General features: G+C 43.1%; 2 protein-coding genes across 7 annotated transcripts in view; one reads left to right on the forward strand and one right to left on the reverse strand.

Moving 5' to 3' along the window:
* Positions 1 to 429: 429 nt before the first annotated feature.
* Positions 430 to 16,261, reverse strand: ECD (ecdysoneless cell cycle regulator). Of its 3 annotated transcripts, none has more exons than XM_083148457.1 (14): positions 16,092 to 16,261; positions 15,200 to 15,413; positions 13,475 to 13,592; positions 11,983 to 12,070; positions 9,271 to 9,446; positions 8,568 to 8,760; positions 8,327 to 8,455; positions 7,883 to 8,008; positions 5,717 to 5,802; positions 5,358 to 5,464; positions 3,848 to 4,034; positions 2,387 to 2,454; positions 1,229 to 1,431; positions 430 to 1,133 (listed from the first exon to the last, which is right to left on the reverse strand). In XM_083148457.1, exons 1-14 carry the CDS (start codon positions 16,095 to 16,097, stop codon positions 882 to 884), a joined length of 1,953 nt encoding a protein of 650 aa, XP_083004583.1. In that variant the 5' UTR covers positions 16,098 to 16,261; the 3' UTR covers positions 430 to 881. The 3 variants fall into 3 exon arrangements, with proteins under 3 accessions (XP_083004583.1, XP_083004582.1, XP_083004581.1); XM_083148456.1 differs by having other exon boundaries at positions 430 to 1,130; positions 16,041 to 16,108; XM_083148455.1 differs by having other exon boundaries at positions 16,041 to 16,108.
* The window catches only part of FAM149B1 (family with sequence similarity 149 member B1), a 43,466-nt gene continuing 41,582 nt past the window's right edge, over positions 16,125 to 18,008 (forward strand). For all 4 annotated transcript variants that reach the window (XR_014444567.1, XR_014444566.1, XM_083148458.1 and 1 more), the window contains exon 1: positions 16,125 to 16,245. The gene's annotated coding sequence lies outside the window, so the exon portion shown is untranslated. The remainder of the gene's footprint in view (positions 16,246 to 18,008) is intronic.

The following is an 18,008-nucleotide window of genomic DNA, read 5'->3' on the forward strand; positions in this document are numbered from 1 at the left end:
TGCAAGATCGGTGCAGGGTCTAGTAAGCAACCCAGAAGATCCTGAAAACTATTCCACAGTGGTCTGTTGCTATGTATAGACCAGGGATGGGGAACCTTCGGGCTGCCATCTGTTAAACGACACATCCCAGCATGCCCTGCAACAGTTTTAGCTTTGGTCAAATAGCAAAAATGTAGCAGGGCATGCTGGAATGTGTAGTTCAACAACAGTTGGAGGGCCAAAGGTTCCCCATCCCTGGTATAGACCATGCGCTAGCCCAGACACGGCCACTCCAGTAGGGACAAAAGGCTAAAACTCATCAGTAACCTGCATGCACAATGCTCCTAACAACCTGCGGCCACGCTATTCCTTTACCCATTACTCCATTATTACCATTTGACAGCTTCAGCTATAGAATATCTATTATATGAGACAATATGGACAAAGAGATACTTTGAAGTTGGAGATTTTATTATGTTTTGTTATAAAAAAAATATTTCAAAATTGAGAATGTACATTTTGATAAATAGAAAAATATTCAAATGGAGTGAACTAAATAATGATTTCCCATCATTTAATTAGGGCTCAGGAGATACCTTCAAACAAAGCCATTGACCATCTTTTGTATAATCAGGCATTTTACTATAGAAGAAAATCCAAATAAAACTATGACCTGAGGGACAGTAATAGCACTAGAAAATGAACATCCTCTAGAACCGCTCATGTAATGAATAGTGATTGTGCTATAGGCTAGGGCAGACACAGATATTGGAAATAAACTAGACAATGTGTGAGTCCTGCAGAGAGTGGCAGACAAGCACGTCTAGTGACTCACTCCTAGCTCTAAAACAGAGGGTATTTGGGGAAGAATCCCTCACGTGGCGAGCTAAAGACCCCAGGGACTAATCTCCGTGCAGTGAAGTATTATCCAATGTCTCGTGGTCAGTGTTGTCAGGAAGGTGAACCCCCATACTCTGTAATAAATTGGAAGCTGGTCCAGCAAGTCCAGATTGAGAACTGTATGATTCAAGGATATTGGTCACTAGATTTAAATCCACATCCACAGGGGCCAGGCCTGGCTCTTCCACATTAATCTCTTCTTCAGAGCTACAGTCGTCATCTTCTGGGGGCACACGAGAAGCTGAACCACCCTGCTTGGGAAGAAAGGAACATTTGATCCAATTTGTGCCGATGACCACCACCCTCCTCCCCCTATTAGTACTGTAATAGCTGTGTATTATGTTCTTACCACATTTTTCGTCTTGGTGAAACTTTTCCCAATGTTTGTTTGAGCCAGTTCTCGGTCCATCACATCCATGTAAGAGCGCAGACTGCCCAGTGCATCTGCATTCAGTGGTGGTACCGGATTGTCATCTAGTTCTTCATCACTGTCTAACTCAAAGTCGTCCTCAGAGTCTAGATCATCAGAATCCAATTCTACAAGACTTGGACCTGTACAATAGAATCCACATATCAATGGGGGAAGGAAGAGTTAAAGTATAACATAACTTCCCAAATGATCCGCAAACAGTGAAAGTATTAATAGGAATTACCAGGGCTCTCCCTGCTTTTCTAATGCAAACACAGTCTTTTGGGAAATAATACATATACACACACATACATACATACATACATACATACATACTTCAAGCAAAAAGCTCAGCTTCTTATAGCCAGGCATTGTTAAGAGGAGAGAAACCTGTCCTCTATGCTGATCAAGTCATCGTACACATAATAACACAGAACTCAGAGCTATGGGTATCACTTAACTAGTGCACCACTGGCAGCGGATTTGATTGTACCAAAACGTAAAAAAATACAATATTCCATAAAAATCACTTAACAGGAGTTGGGGTCTCTAGAAGGTAATAACAGTATGCCAATAAATATAAAAAAAAGTGGGGGTGAAATCTATAATTGTAATGCCAAGGGACAGAAGGGGTTAAAAAAATTCTCCAAAAAATAGTTGGGTGTATAGTTTTCATGACACTGATTGTACAGCTACCTTGACTGTAATAGTCCGATCAACATTATTGGCACCATGCGGTAAACAATGTCTTTATTTAAACATGAAGAAAAACAGCTGTTGGTGCAGTGGGTTTTTCCAAAAATGCAGAATGTGGAGTGTTCGGATCTCCATGGTTTTGTCACAGAAGGGATTGAAGCACTGCACTACAACAGACATACAGTATGACATCGACATTTTGCAAATATGGATGTTCTAGGTTTTTTTCCCCTACAGTGATGTGCAATCAAAAATTCAATTGCACCTGCCCATGATTGCAGTTCAAGTGTCTATGGCAACATCAAAGTTAAAATGTACAGATCCTTATTACAATAATATTCATCATTGGAATTCAATGAAGGGTCATAAATACAATACAATAGAAGAAAAACAAAAACTCACCAAGAATTTTTTCCAAAGCATTTGTGAAAGATTCAACATCAAATGTGATTGGTGCTTCAGGGGGTTGCCTGAATGAAAAATACAAAGGAGTGGCCTGTAAGCAGAGGCGGATTTAGACCTCATTGAGCCCTAGGCCAGATACCAGTTTGGGGTCCTCCACCCTCCAACAATCCATAGCACTATATTTTTGCTGCAGATTGCACGTGGCATCGATAAAGTAACTAGACACGTGCATCTAACAATAAATGCTTAGCTGGTAGAACATTGGCACTGCATGAAAATCTGAATCGGGATCTAGGTCTTTTGGAAGTAATCTAAAGGTGTCCATACACAGTGAGATGATTGCACCCGTTACGGGCTGGATTAGTGTTCACTCTAGGAGTGACACCGGGCAGGGCGATGGGGGGCGTCATGAAGGGGGCGTGCCCGGGCCGCCGCCGTAATGAAAGAGGCGTGCTTGGGCCGCCATTAAAGGGGGCGGGCCCGGCCACCACAGTCATCAAAGGGGGCGGGCCCGGCCCCTCCGAATACACTGTGCTGCCGGGGAAGCGCCAGGCATCGCCGTCAACGGCAACGCTGGGCTTCCCCGTGAGGCTTTTTTAGCGGGGCGCTGCGAGACGGGCAGGGCGCATTTTGCCCTTTAAAAAAAAAAAAAAAAATCGAGCAGGGCGCAGCGCCCCGCTAAAACAGCCTAGCGGGAACACTACTGGATCACATTGCATGCAATTTGCGTGTGATGCGATCCGCAGGCAGTACTAAAAGTATGTGCAGCACATACTTTTTTGTATTGTGTGATGAGATAGCCGCGGGAGCGCGCATCGCACCGTGTATGGGCACCTTTAATACTGGTGTCACACAAACGGACTGCCCACATATAGTGGATGAAACCATTTTGTGTTCAAAGAATTTTTTTTATCCTATCAAAGAACATCAAAAGGGAGGCAGGAGCCGAGGTTGTCTTGTGGAAAATCCGCATCTGCCTGTAAGTGTGCCTATACTAGGGGCCCCGATTCAGAACTGCTCACTGGGCTGTGTGTGTTCGAGCCCAGCGAGCAGGTAAGTTTTAATAAAGGAATTACTGGTTGGTTTTAATAAAGGAATTACTTATCTAAATGGAACATACGTCTCATTTAAAAAAAATGGACATTGATGGACTAACTGTATTGATTGGCTAGGTGGTATAAACTATAGAGCACTCCGCTCTCACTAACAGGAGAGTTTTATTGGAGGGGCAGCTGATCTCTAGTTAGGAATAGCGCATAACAGAGGCTACCGTATTTGAGAGCTGAAACCTGCAATTTAGTGAACACGAACGCTATTACATTCGCCTACTTTGATAAATTTCAAAATCAGACAAAAATCATCTCTCATTACATCCCGTCCATGCTATCCGCAATGTGAGAAACAATACCCTAAATAAGAATGACCATGTATCTTATATGTAAGTGATGACGCGCCTACCAGGGCACCTCTGCTCCTTCATGTGAGGACACCTTTGACATAAAAGCCTTCATGCTGTCGGTGACTTCAGACAAGTTGTATTTTTCCTCGCTGTGAGAAGACAGTGGGGCAGCAGCTTCCTGTGCACCGGCAGCATCCTGTAACAGCTGCTCCAATTTGTCTGCTGATATGTCCAACCAACTGTCATCTGCCACCAAACAAGTGTGTTAGAGCGGGGGAGGGAATCACGAGAAATATGCCAATCACTTTAATGAATACTAATACTGTGCGCTATTGTTGGGCTGATGACAGATTACCCTTAAAAAAAAAAAAAAAAAAAAAAAAAACACACACACACACAGGCTGCCATTGGTTACTAAACTTCTGCATCTCTTATCAAAATTAATCAGATACACATAGATCAATCAGAATATAGTAGGCATGGTTTCTCTAACAGGATTCAAATGTCACATATACCAGAAGGCGCCAATCGGTTACTCAAAGTCAAGGATAAAAAGGATTATAAAATATGACATAAATTGCGTAGTGAAGCATAGATAGCCAACCTACACTAATACTAAACAAAATAGGTACATATCGAGTGACATTCCGATAACATAACAAAATAGCGAAGTCTATCCTTCAACCTTTCAAACATCTGCAGTGACTGGTTTAGAGTGTTTTTCTTCTCCTCTTGGTCAAAGAGCATGATATTTCATGATTTTAAATACACATTTTTATGTATTTTTTTGGATTGTGATATGTTTTAGTCTGAATGTGGACATGCAGTGTGTAAAATAAAAAGCTTTGTCCAAACAGGTCTGTGACTTGTTATATATTTGGAGTACCCTGGGATTGTATAAAGATAAATCTTCAAGAAACATAACCATATTCAATCCCTAATTAGACAAAGACAGCCCTTTATATGCTTTCCTCTACACTCCGAAACAGTGAGTGTGGTAAGTCATCTTTGTTGAATCTCTAATAGTCATTGTCACTAAAGAAACCTTTATATGTTTTACCATGCTATTCACTATGTGAGTTTTGGTACATTATTCTACTCCACAGGAGATAAAAGAAACCTTCTGTCACCATTTACGAACGTGAGGGTGGTACGAGCCTCTGCACTTTATGGAATAAAGACCACTTTCAAGTTTCATTTTTTAGTTATAGCATTTTAATTACGCAACAGATTATGGATCAATAGCCACATTGGAAAAATCATCAAGAGAGTCAACCCAAGTTTTCTAAATAGACTATTGAACCACCACATTAAGTTCATTGTGACTTTATTTACACTTAAAAGAGAGTGAAACTTTTTTTTATGTTTTATATACTTTTAGCAACTTTGATTTAATTTTTTTTTTCTAATTCAAAATTTTTTTTGTAAGGCATTGTAATTCAAGTCATTTGAATATAATTGCAGTAAAAGTGCGTAAACATTACTGGTTACATTAGTACTGCCGCTCTCTGACACATACCGCACTTCTTCACTGTGGAGGAGATAGGAAGTATTTCAGAATCCATTTACCTTCATCTGCAGGAAGATGAGCCTCCCCCTTCTTTAGCTCCTCCATGTTAACAGGCACAGTGCTAAGCAATCTCAAGACTTCTTCACCAGGACTCAGCGTTACTGAACTAAGATAAGAAGTAATCCTGGGTGAAATACACTTAGAGCATCTCTTGTTATTTACATATAATATGTTGGTTTGTGGGGGATTCACAGTGCTCTCATGGAATATCAAGGGGTCCACTGCAGAGACTAGAAACATCACTGAAGGCTATAGGGGAGACTAGAAGGATAGGTCGTCTCTGATCGGGACTAATCCTTTGCACTTCTCAGGCGTATATAAATGTACTAGAAGCTTGTAGTTATCTCGCAAGGCTTACCTGTCTGGCTTAAACACGGACTGTTGGAAATAAATCTCTGCTCTCTTCAGGAGTTCAGAATATCGTGCAGACCCCTCCATTTCACCCTAAAATTAAATATCCATCACCGTCAATGTTCTTAGGCAGAACTTGCTCTATGGTAAGGTTTAAATAGCTAAGACACATTATATAAACTCAACGGCAAACCACAAAATTGTCTTCCAGGATGGCCCTATTCCACGCTTTATAATCTAACTGCTGAAACAGAGTCATAAAATAGTCTTCCAGGACGGCCATATTCCACACTTCTAACTCTGACTAACAGAGTTTATTCAGCGATTTCCAACTTGCGTACCGATGACGCTATGATACAGTATATCCTTCCTTCCCTGCCAAAAATGACTGGGAAGAAGCCCAGGAAATCCCAAAATGTCATCCATCAATTACATTAGGAGATTAGCGCAGCTGTACTGCATAAAGCCTATTAAAGCACAAGGACGTACAAACTCTTCTAATGCTTCTAATTTCACTCCAAACTCGGCCGGGATGGGCCGAACCCAGCCAGACCCCTGTAGCCCACGGTGTGACACAGTACGTCAGATCCAAATCATGCTAAAAGCATACAGAGAGTCGTATAATGGCATTTATACAAGGAGTGGTGGTAACCTGCGCTCAGGACTAGTAGTGGCTGGTGTATAGTAATTCTGATGTGCACGTTGCTATAAATAGCGGTATTGGTACAAATATAATGTTGAACCTTGCAGCCATTACATTGAGAAGACAACATTACAGTGAGCGCAGCCCTCCTTCCTCTCTACTGTATAATGTCATTTGAAGACTCAGCAATAACCCGGGTCCAGTCTGTAGTGTGAACGGGGCCTCATGCTGCTACGATGTTGTTTCAAACTGAAAATATGTTCAATAATCCATGTTTGACCTGGGTGATTTGGTGGGAAAGGGATATTCTTATGTGGTAACATTGTGTTCTTTATATACATTCCAGCAAATGGGATGAGGACAACACTGGATTCTGTGTCACAAATTATCAGCTATTGCAATTGGCAGGCATTTTCAACATCGGTCCTCAAGGCACACTAACAGTGCAGGTTTTAGTTAATACAGACTTGAGCACAGGTGACTTAATTAGTACTAGAGTGATTCTGATTAAACCATCTGTGCTGCAGCCTGGAGATCACTAATACCTGCACTGCTGGTGTGCCTTGGGGACGGTGGTTGGGTATTCCTGAGCTATTGGGTCTGCTCCTTCCTAATGTTTCAACATCAGACTCTCTTGATACAGATGAGAGAGCGATGGAGCTGCTCTCATCTGAATGAGGTGCCCACAAGCCCCATTCCTGCCAATGGGCGTGCGAGCGTGTGAGACGTTCGTGCGTCCCTGCCTCACGAGTGACGTGCAAAGATGGGTTGTTCCAGCGTGCTGGCACTACAGAGGAGTGCAGCTCCATTTGTAATACTTGAGTGTGAATCTTTGACTTTTGAACTTTGTTATGTTAACAAATCAGTTTGTTCTGTGTATTTGCCTATTTAAATATAGAGGGATAAAGACATAAAGCGGTATTCAATGTCGGGTGCTATTTCCGACATGGGAAATAGCGGCCGCCATCTATTCAATGCTGCTGTTTCCGACAGCATTGAAGGTGGACTTCGACAAAACAGATCCGACTTTAACAAGTCGGGTCTGTTTTGTTGGAAATGGCCGTGGATTGTTGAATTCACATCTGTTTCTCAAAAATACACGTCCGGTTTCCCTGACACGCCTACTTTTCAACACTTGACAGGCGGAATATTGAATTCTGCATGTTGAGTCTCTGTTGAGCAGAGTGAAAACGGGCCAGGATTCCGACTGTCAGAATGTTCCCACAGTCGGAATCCAAGATTGAATTGAATACCCCCCATAATTTACTAGATCTCCATTTACAATGATATAGTTGCACATAAATGGGCTAAATGCAATAGTTCCAAAACTTTAGATTTTGTTTTGGGATTTACCTTTAATAAAATTCAAGCTTTACATCTCACTGCAAAAAAAAAAATCACACAACATGTGTAACTTTTGCAAAATGAGACCTATTACATTTTGTTCTCTACATGTGTATATAGAACAACAAAAACATAAATAAAAAAAGAAAAGCTTAGCTAAACCTGCAATCAATTAAAATAGTATACCTGAAAGAAATCATTTTTTGTCAAGGCTTTTATAAATCCAGACCACAGTGGGCTCTGTAAGGGTCTCTTTGTGACATCTGTGGCAGATCCACTACATTTGGAGCACAGTATCTCAAAGCCATGTGCCTGAGGGAGAATAGGGTAGATTATTTATAGGTTATAAATCAGACGCCACTGATTAAACTGCCTTTGAATTATTAGGTACAGGCCCATGACATCTTATACAGGAAGCGTAAGAAACGTATAGATCTGCCAAGCTACAGCAGCAAAGGGAAATAGAGAAACCCACATCCTACATCTTATCTGGTCTCTTCATAAGTGCCCCCGCCATCTGTACACAAGGTCACTGCTGACTAGCAACCATCTTGGCCACGTCAGTATTTCTAGATACAGGCTATTGTTTCAACATTTGTGTCAATTACTCGATGGGCAGATACAACTTACCAGCTTCATTCCCAGCTCATGTGCTTTGTACTTGGCATGTGACTGAGGAGGTAGGACATAGCCACTGCGCTTGTCAGGAAGAAACCTCTGCTGGCTGAGTTGAGCATATAAACATTTTGTAAAGGTCACCTGAGAAAGACATGTATTGATAAATACACATTAATGCAGAGTCTGCAATGTGTAGGCGAATAAGGGAATATAAACACAACTATGAAATTATTATAATATGAAGGGTTCTTACAGAGGTGAAAACACGGGTTTCAGGTAGGAAGTGATGAAAAGTGCGGCAAGCTTTTAGGTCAATAGGATCTCGGAGATAAAATGCTTCCACTGCTGCGGATAATAGCTGTGGTCGCTCCTGTAATACAGCCGCAATTCCAGCAGGAACAAAGCAATGGGCACGGTGGAGAGAATCCTTCATTTTTTCAGGGAACCTTTAAAAAAAAAAAAAAAAAAAAAAAAAAAAAAACATTTAAAAAAAAGTATCAATTACTGAAAATGGCAACATTCACTTTTATCATTATCTTTTGCTGACATTTTATCATACAGCTGAAAATAAAAAGGTCTCCAATAAAACCATCACATCACAAAGCTTTATTTTTTTTAATATTGCAAATTCAAAACATTACTGGATAAATTCATATAACAGCATCCTGTCACACTTCGGCCAACACAAAGACTCATTAAGAGTTAGGAAGAAACCCAGATTAGGATGCAAGGGTAGTGTAAGGTGCAGGCAGTGTCAGACAGGCATGATGGGCCCCAATGGATGAATGCAGTGGTAGGGGCCCATCATGCGTACATGATTTGGGCACCTTTATAAATATATACAGACCATTAATAATAGCAATGCAAAGTAAAAGTAACATGGAGGGAGACACATTAAAAGCATGGATAGACTATTTGATATCAGCGACTGGAGGAAAGAATTAGAACAAACTTACCCATCAAGACGCCTCTCAATAGCTTTGGAGACTGACCCTGTTGCTACACATTTCTCTGGATATGTGGAGAGCAGCCGCAGTGCTTGGGATATAGTTATACTGGAAGACTGGTCATGCAGGTCTCCCTCCTCCTGCTGCAGTGGGATGACACACAACTTCCCATGGTGAAAGAAAACCTATGGAGTAAGACCCAAACCCTGGTCACTATTTATTGGACCGTTATACATTATTTTTATTTATTTTTTACAATTTTTGTTCTCAAAATACAGCTGCACATTGCTTTTATGAAGCAGCATCAGGGCACAATAACCTATAGCTTGTGTGATACCTCTCCACCCAAACATGGATTAAACATCTGGCATGCAATGCACTCACTCACAAAGGAAACATTCCGTGACCACCGCCAGGGAGATTATGGATAGTCCATGTAATCTGCACTAAAACTGCCATTTCCTAGACAATAGACTAGGGGTTATTCAGACCTGATTACTGCTGTGGGAAATTGCAGCATCCTGCGATCATATATCTGCCGCCATGCTAGAGTGAAATCCCGTCATGTGGAAGGCTGCGAAAGTGTCGCAGCTCGATGCACAGCTGCAAATCAAAACGCAACTCATTCACCATCAAATTATTTTTCCACTGTTCCCTGTATATGCATAACCCAGGACCTACTAAGCCAGTGTGATAGATATCACACACCCTCCCTGAAAATGTCTGGGAATGCCTGCGGTTTCGCCGACACTTCCAGAAAACGGCCAGGAGACATCCACTAATGCCGCCTTCCTGTCAGTCAATTTGCAAACGGCTTCCAATCAGAAAAGACGCTGGATTGTGTAGCTGAATGGCCTTCCATGCTATGATATGTACGTATGCGCAGCTTATCGATAATCGGACGCCTTGCAAAATCCCAGGGCTACGATCAGGTCTGAATAACCCTCTAGGATCATGGATATCCTGGATTGTTGGTACCGGCACAGACGCTTTATATACGAGACCTGTTGTTTTCAGCTCACAGCTATTCTGTATTTTAGGTGTGTGAAAGGTCCCTCCAGTACTAATGTTACTTAGATGGCTAAGTAGTAAGTAGATGTGGCCCGCACCATATCTACCATGTGAGTGGAATTGCTGAGGAAAGTGGTTGCCTGCACTAAGGAAAAATGACATCCAATCAGAGCCCACATTAGTTTTATTACCAGATAACCCCAGAAGAGAGGGAGTAGGTCATCTCACTGCCACGAAGTATCAGGACTGATTCAGACAATATGTAGTATTGGTAGACACTAACAAGCCTGGAGAACATACAGTCTTTCTGCATAAACGTGGTTTGTACGTCCACTTTCCACCTGGTTTGTGCTGCAAATCTGTCAAGTTGTTTGGGAGTCAATATAAATCTATACTAAAATATTATACCCCCTCTGATTTTGGTATTGGAGGTTAGGTCAGGATTGATTCGCGTCATAAGTCAGTATCTGAAATTTAGTTTGAACTTGGGTAATGGGCAGCAGGTTTAGGTCTTGAAACGGGTAATGTAGGCTGCTGAGACCAAGGCCCTTATTCTGGTTGGTTCGGTAATGTCCGCTTGCGTTCGTGCCGCCGATGTTTTGTGTCTGCGCATGTGCGAACGGAACGCACGTCCAAATTCCGCATGAAATGTGTACACTACGAACAGGGGCGTGAAGGGCTGAACAGGAGTTGGGGTCTCTACAAGGTAATAACAGGGGCCCTTATTCTGGTTGGTGCAGTAATATCCGCGTGCGTTCGTGCCGCCGATGTTTTGTGTCTGCGCATGTGCAGAGGCGTCTCTGCGCATGTGCGAGCAGGGCGTACGGCCAAATCCCGCATGAAATGTGAACACTCCGAACAGGGGGTGGAGAGGGGCCTGAAGGGCTATTTGGGCTCATTACCATATGCATACGCCCCGAGTTTCATAGGCGTTCCCATGCAAACGCTGGGCGTACATATGGTAATGCGGCCATGACGCACGTGTAGGGGGCGGACATATGACATTGCCGGATGTCAGCTGCCCGCCCAGATCCCTGCTTTTGCACGGAGAAATGCCCGTGTGGTCTGAGGTTGCGGGAGCTGGCGGACCACTCGGTCCTGCATTCGATGGTCTGCGACCATCGAATGATGGGGGAGGTTCCAAGAGATGGAGGAGGTGTATCCGTGAGAAATCCACTCGTGCTCCATGCGGTGATCGGCTTACCGCATTCGGACGGAGTGAGCGATCCGAAAGGCGGGGTTTAGGACGCACGGTCCTGCCCGCAATTCGGCTCCGTCCACACCGACCAGAATAAGGCCCCCAGTTTCAACTTAGAGAGGGAGGAAGGAAGGAAGGAAGGAAGGAAGGAAGGAAGAGAAGAACCAATTCCTCCGTGAGACATCACATCATCCTATGCACAGAATAGCCTTCAGAAGGGTCATTATTTGTCCTCTCTTTTTTTAGTATGGTAGAATTTTGAGCGAAAAGCCTCATAACAGTACTAGGCCATATATGTGAAATATACAAAATATATTATATTTGGTGACACAGGTCAATACCAAAATCTCAAATTAATTCATCTGAACTAGCCCTGTAGTCACCTATGGGAGTGATGGAAAAAAAATCTTTCCTGGTCTTACAAAAGAAGTGAAACTAGGAAGGCACTGCACTGACTTTCCCAACATGCTGCAATATAGTCTACATCCAGCAGACATCAGAAACGTCCTTACTCGATTGGAGCTATTTTCCGGCTTCAGCCACTTGGGCAGAAAATTAGCTGCTTCTATCAACAAAAATTCTCCATCGTTGTCCTCAACCCTGCATAAAATAAGGAAAGCACAAATGAGATTCAGTGGCAGTTACTAAATAGGCAAGCTTTCTCTTGATCTTCATTTTATTTCCCAAACTATCAGTCAGTATGGATTTACAGGTTGAGTCTCACATATGTTATGTAAAGCCCTGTACACACGATGCGATTTAAGCCATTATCGCCTGGGATATGGTCGCTGAACGACCATGTCCCCGTGTGTATGGGGTGACTGTCGTTGGGAGCACGCTCCCATGAACAGCCCTGGGGTGGGCGCTGGAGCATGATTCTGTGACCAGCGGCTTCCCTCGGCAATCAGCTCTTTCCCCCTGTGGCTTGCCCCAGCAGTATCTCCTTTCATCAGCAACAGTGTCTGGTCACTGATGAAAACGGGACACTGAGCAATATATTGCTCCGTGTGTACGGAGCTTTACTTCCTCCTTCACTATCAGCCGCATTGTATCCCAAAGTACATTAAATAATAAAACTGCAGGATTTTGTGACAAAACTAGAACACACAATTTTAATACAATTATTATAGGACATAGCTGACTCTGTGGCCAGCTAGGCAGCTGATCATCACCATGCTGACATAATGATGAGCCTTTTTTATATAGCGGCCTGGATCTGTAGCTCCATTCACTTCATTGTTAGTCTGGCCTTGGAGGAAGCTTAACCCAAGATAACAGAGAAGGTGAGAGGAAGGAACCCTCATTTCCTGTATCTCTGTTGTTGTTTTTTTTTTTTTACAAGAAAGGGAGAAAAGAAACAGAGGGGTAGATGTAAGAAGCTGGCATTATGGGGAAGAAATTATACCGGTTCATACCGCCTCTCGCACGTTAGTAAAAAAAAAAGTGTGGGAAATGACAGGGATGCCATGCGCCTATTTCTAGATCGGAGCCCTCTTGTATGGTGTTGCGACCGCTGTGAGTTGTTTTAATGATCTATAAATCGCTGTCTTTCTGCAATAGGACTCAAGGCGCTTAACAGATAGAAATGACATAATACAGTACAGAAAAACTTTTCTTAAAATACATGGAGATACTATAGGAAGAATTAAGGAAATTCTGAGTAATCAGGAAAAGTCTTGGCTCTGTTTATGAATGATTCTAGAGTGGGAACCTCCCAAACTGTACGGGAAATTGCATTCCATGGAGTCAGAGCCGCGTGGCTATAAGCCACCCAGATGAATTACGGGAGATTCTAGATACCGGTAAATGTCCTTCATCTATAGATCATGGCCATAGAGCAAGACAGTAACTGCTCAGAAGCTGCTTCATGTATTTTCCTCAGATAACTTGGGACCTGGTCATGTAGTGCTTTGAAAGTCAGTAAACCAATCTGCTCTGTGTGAGTCCATCACTTTGAGAGCAGTGCTGGTGATTAGAAAATGAAACAAATAGATGCTACAGTACCTTGCTGCTAGCTCTGGGAACTCCTTGGTAACCTGCTGAATAAGGTAAACTATAAACCACTCATCCTCTATGTTATCACCAAAGCAGGTTACTCCTCCAATATGAGCAGGAACATCACCTAAACAGAGAAAGGTTTTTACGATACACACATACACACATTATATAAGATAGATAGATATGCTCCTGGACTTTTTTGACAGTTGCAGAGATGGGGAGCCACACCTACTGCCAGTGAGTCTGTGACTGGGGTGTTTGGGGTGGCAGTTGGTGTGGCTCCCCTATTTGAAATTTGGACTGTGCTGCAGGTACAATGTATTCACTATATAAAGAACACACACAATTAAATATATAGGAGTAAAACGAATGTGATGCATTGTAGATCTCAGCTGAAATCCACATATCTGTGTTTCTCAACCACAAATAAAGTAAAAGTAAAGGAAATATACTGCCATTTGAAATGGGCAGGGAAACCATTGTAGACAAAGTCTGCACTATGTAGGATAAAATAATTTGAGCTCTATACAAATATTATTGTGTGCTCATTATACAAGAACTAGGTTGCCATAATGTGTAATTTAATCTATGATAAATTACATGTGACTGAAAGGGTTATATGTATAGATCCCATTCCTGTGAAACTGATGACTTACATGAAACAAGCTAGAACAGTACTGTACATGCACCGGGTACTTTATAAGACAGATTCCCTCTATTTAAAAAAAAAACAAAAACGGGCTAACATACACCTGGCCTATTTCATGTTTGTGTGATGTAGCCTATGTTCACACACGTGAGCGATTATTGGGAGACTGTGCATGTCCTGCGATTGCACATGTGCCAAGATGCTGCTGCAATTTTGTTTGCAATGAGGATTTCCTGGGAAAGGAATTTACAGAAAGTGACCATTTGGAGATGTTAACTGTAAGTGGTTATAAAAGCACAGGCGTGTCATTGCCATTTTCAGGGCACATATCTGCTATCAGCTCTTACGTACTAGAACAGGCCAGGCCAACCTGTGGTTCTCCGGATGTTGTCAAACTACAAATCCCATCATGCCTTGCCACAGTTTTGCTATAAGGGAGTGTTAAAACTGTGGCAAGGCATGCTGGGATTTGTAGTTTCACAACATCCGGAGAGCCACAGGTTGGCCTGTCCTGTACTAGAACATTGCTGCATTACTGCCACGCCATCTGCTTAGAGTCCATGTTCCTCGTTTAAGCGCACATGTTGCAAATGTGTACGCAATTGTGAATTATTGTGTGATGGCTTATCCCCACTGCAAATCTTTATGCATTTAGCAGAGTGAAAGCATGAGGAATTACTTCTTATTTTTATCAAAACACTTAAGCAAATAGAGCAAAGTCACATTAGTCATAGAGATGGCCAATCAATGGCCCAGTGTCATTCGTGGATCAATACAGGATTGGCACCTCTGTATTTAATACAGGGTAGAACCATGAAAACAGTATCGCTCTTCACCAGGGTTGGTATTTTTTGCATCAGCTTTCAGGGGAAGGTTTTGCATGCAGTATAAAAGAAAGGAAATGAGGAAGAGATGCCACTGAGCAGGTATGAAGACCACAATGAGGGTCACAGTGATTTGGGCATAAGGAGTATCTTTCCAAAAGATCCAATTCTTAATACCCACCTCTGCGTCAAGGCTTTCTCATTTTTGCATGTGATCTGTAACTTACTGAAAACGATTCAACACATAGTAGATTATACCTTTTCTTGATTTGAATACGAGGTTAAACTGTTGTTTTTGCCATATATAGTCAGCTAGTAGAGGAGCGAGCTTTGCCAGGATCTGCTCTATGTACTGCTGCAGGATTTCTTTTTTCTCAGCATCAGCTGGATCATCCGGCATCAGGAAAAGATTGTATTCTACAAAATCTTCCACAATCACCATTTTATTCTTCTTGTCCATATTGTACAGCTTCTAAAATATAAAACAAATAACCTTGGCTGCTATTTGTATTGCAAAACGTGCTGTGTTGCTGGACGTCTAAGTGTAATGTACATTCTTAGAGCAGTGAACACACATTATCCGACAACCATTCTCTTGCAAATAACATTTTCAGGGAGCACCTGTGACTGCAGCTCCAGCCCAGATTAGCCTGTTTCTATCGCACAGGCAGAGTAGGTTCTGAGTTATGCACCTACAAAAAATAATTTCAATGGTGAGCGAGTTGTGAACGGATTGCAGCTATTCACCAATCCGCGTGATATTCACAAATCCATTCGCAGCCTTGCACAGGGTGGGTTTTTACTCTGTGATCACAGGGCTCTGCTAAATCACTATTGATCAGTGGTCAATGTGTCAACTTTTTCTCGTTTAGACAATGATTCAGTTGCACAAGTAATATTACCCCATTTTCTGCATATTAGCTACATATCTTACATTGCTCATTACATAAAGAACATCTCACAGATTATATGGCTAACTGACTTCAAGCCTGCATTTCCCTGGGTTTAATCTGGCATAAAACCCGGGTAATGCATGAGAGTCCCGATTTGATTAGATAAGGTATACAGAGTACGCAAGAATGGGCGACGGAGACGATACCGGCGGTGATCCAGTCTCAGTGCTGACAGGCAGCTGTGCTGTGGTACTTACAGCCATCTATAGTGTCACCGTCATCACTGAGCGCCTGTCAGCAGCACGTGACGGGGAGAGCGCGGCCGGCGCATCCTGTGACGTAACCGGGAGCCATGACGACGATGGGGCGTCCGCGCTGCGGCCTGCTGGGAGCGGCGAATAATGGCAGGAGGTAACGGGGCTCAATCCTGACAGTGACAGGAGAGAATAGAAGCAGGGCAATGGCTGCCTGCCAAGGACAGTCTGAGCAACACGTGTCTCTATGCTGCTGTGGAACTACAAGTTTCTGGATGCTCTGACCGCAGGACGTATGGCTCCACAGCAGCTTGAGTCTAAGCACTGGCATGCTGCTAACACCCGAGCAACGGGGATTAATAATTCCATTCCTCTGGTAGGGGAAGCGAGTAACTCAGGCATGTCCAAACAATGGCCCTCCAGCTGTTGTGAAACTACAAGTCCCATAATGCCTTGCCACAGTACTGCTATTAGGGAAAACTAAAACCATGGCAAATCTTGCTGGGACATGTAGTTTCACAACAGCTGGAGGGCCACAGTTTGGACATGCCTGGAGTAACTGCATACCTCCCATCATGACCCTCTCCATGAGGGACACAATACTCTGCTTCTGAACTTCCCTCTTAATGTATGATTACCATCACCTGGGTTGGAGCACCTGTATTATCTATTAACCTGTTCAACACAGGTGATGATAATCATACATCAAGAGGGAAGTCCAGCAACAGAGCATTGTGTCCCTCCTGGAGAGGGTCATATGGGAGGTATGTAACTAGCTGTAGGTGCGAGTAAGCCATGGGTTAAGTGGGAGCAGCAGAGTACAGTATCAGTGATGGATAGCTGGCTGCAGAGGTGTGTGCTGATTTCCTACCTGGTGGTGGGTACCCAGTACTATGCTGTATAACTTATAAGAGTTTACTGCAACCTGAATGAGAGGCGCTAGTACTGTAGATGTCAAAATGCCCTAGTAGTTAACAAATTATCCCTACATTATATCATACCTCCTAACATGACCCATTCAGGAGGGACACAATGTTCTGTTCCTAGGCTTCCTTCTTAATGTATGATTGCCATCGCCTGTGTTGAATGGATTTGTTGAAAAGAAAGGTGTGTCACCACAGGTGAGGGCAATCATAAATGAAGAAGGAAGTGTAGACCTAGAGCAGTGGCTCTCAAACTCAGTCCACAGAACCCCACACAGTTCACACTTTCCAGGTCACCCGACAGGTGCACTCATTGTGGGACTATGTAAAAACCGGACCCGGACTACCAGACCGGACATCAAAATCTGCAGTTCGGAGCTTGTAGTGTCTATTCCGGGTGGTGTCTTGTCCCGGGGGGTCCCTGTGATTGCTATCATCAGAGACATGGGTAAACTGAGATTACAGCCTCCCCGTGTGGTCCAGACCGTTCCGGTTTTTGCTAAATGCCTGAACCATACCGGAAGGCTTTATTCTCCCCCCTCCTCCACTCCCTTGTGACAGGAGTATCAGGCAGCCCCCCCGGACAGGACACCCCCGAACCGGACACTACAAGCTCCGGACTGCAGATTATGATGTCCGGTCCGGGGGTCTTGTTCTGGTCCGGTTTTTACCCATACCCCTCATTGCTGACTGACATTTTAAAAGATCCATAGCTGGAGCTTAATTATTTAACTTGATTCTGTGAGGAGACCTGCAAAACATGTACTGTGTGGGTCCTGAGGACCAACATTGAGAACCTGTGGTCTAAAGCATTCTGTCCCTCTAGGGCTGCATCTACACATTACCTTTTAGCAGGAGGCAGTCGAACAAGATCCTGTTTAGCAGGATGCAGTTTCTTGTGTCTACACATTGTGTTTTAGCAGGATACAGCAGGCTTGTGTATATATCCTCTTGAGAAAGCATCCCAGGGTTGCTGACTTTACGAATCTCCTTTCAG

The sequence above is a fragment of the Crinia signifera genome, chromosome 6 (genome assembly GCF_055691185.1).
Source record: "Crinia signifera chromosome 6, ASM5569118v1, whole genome shotgun sequence".
Taxonomy (NCBI): Eukaryota; Metazoa; Chordata; class Amphibia; order Anura; family Myobatrachidae; genus Crinia; species Crinia signifera.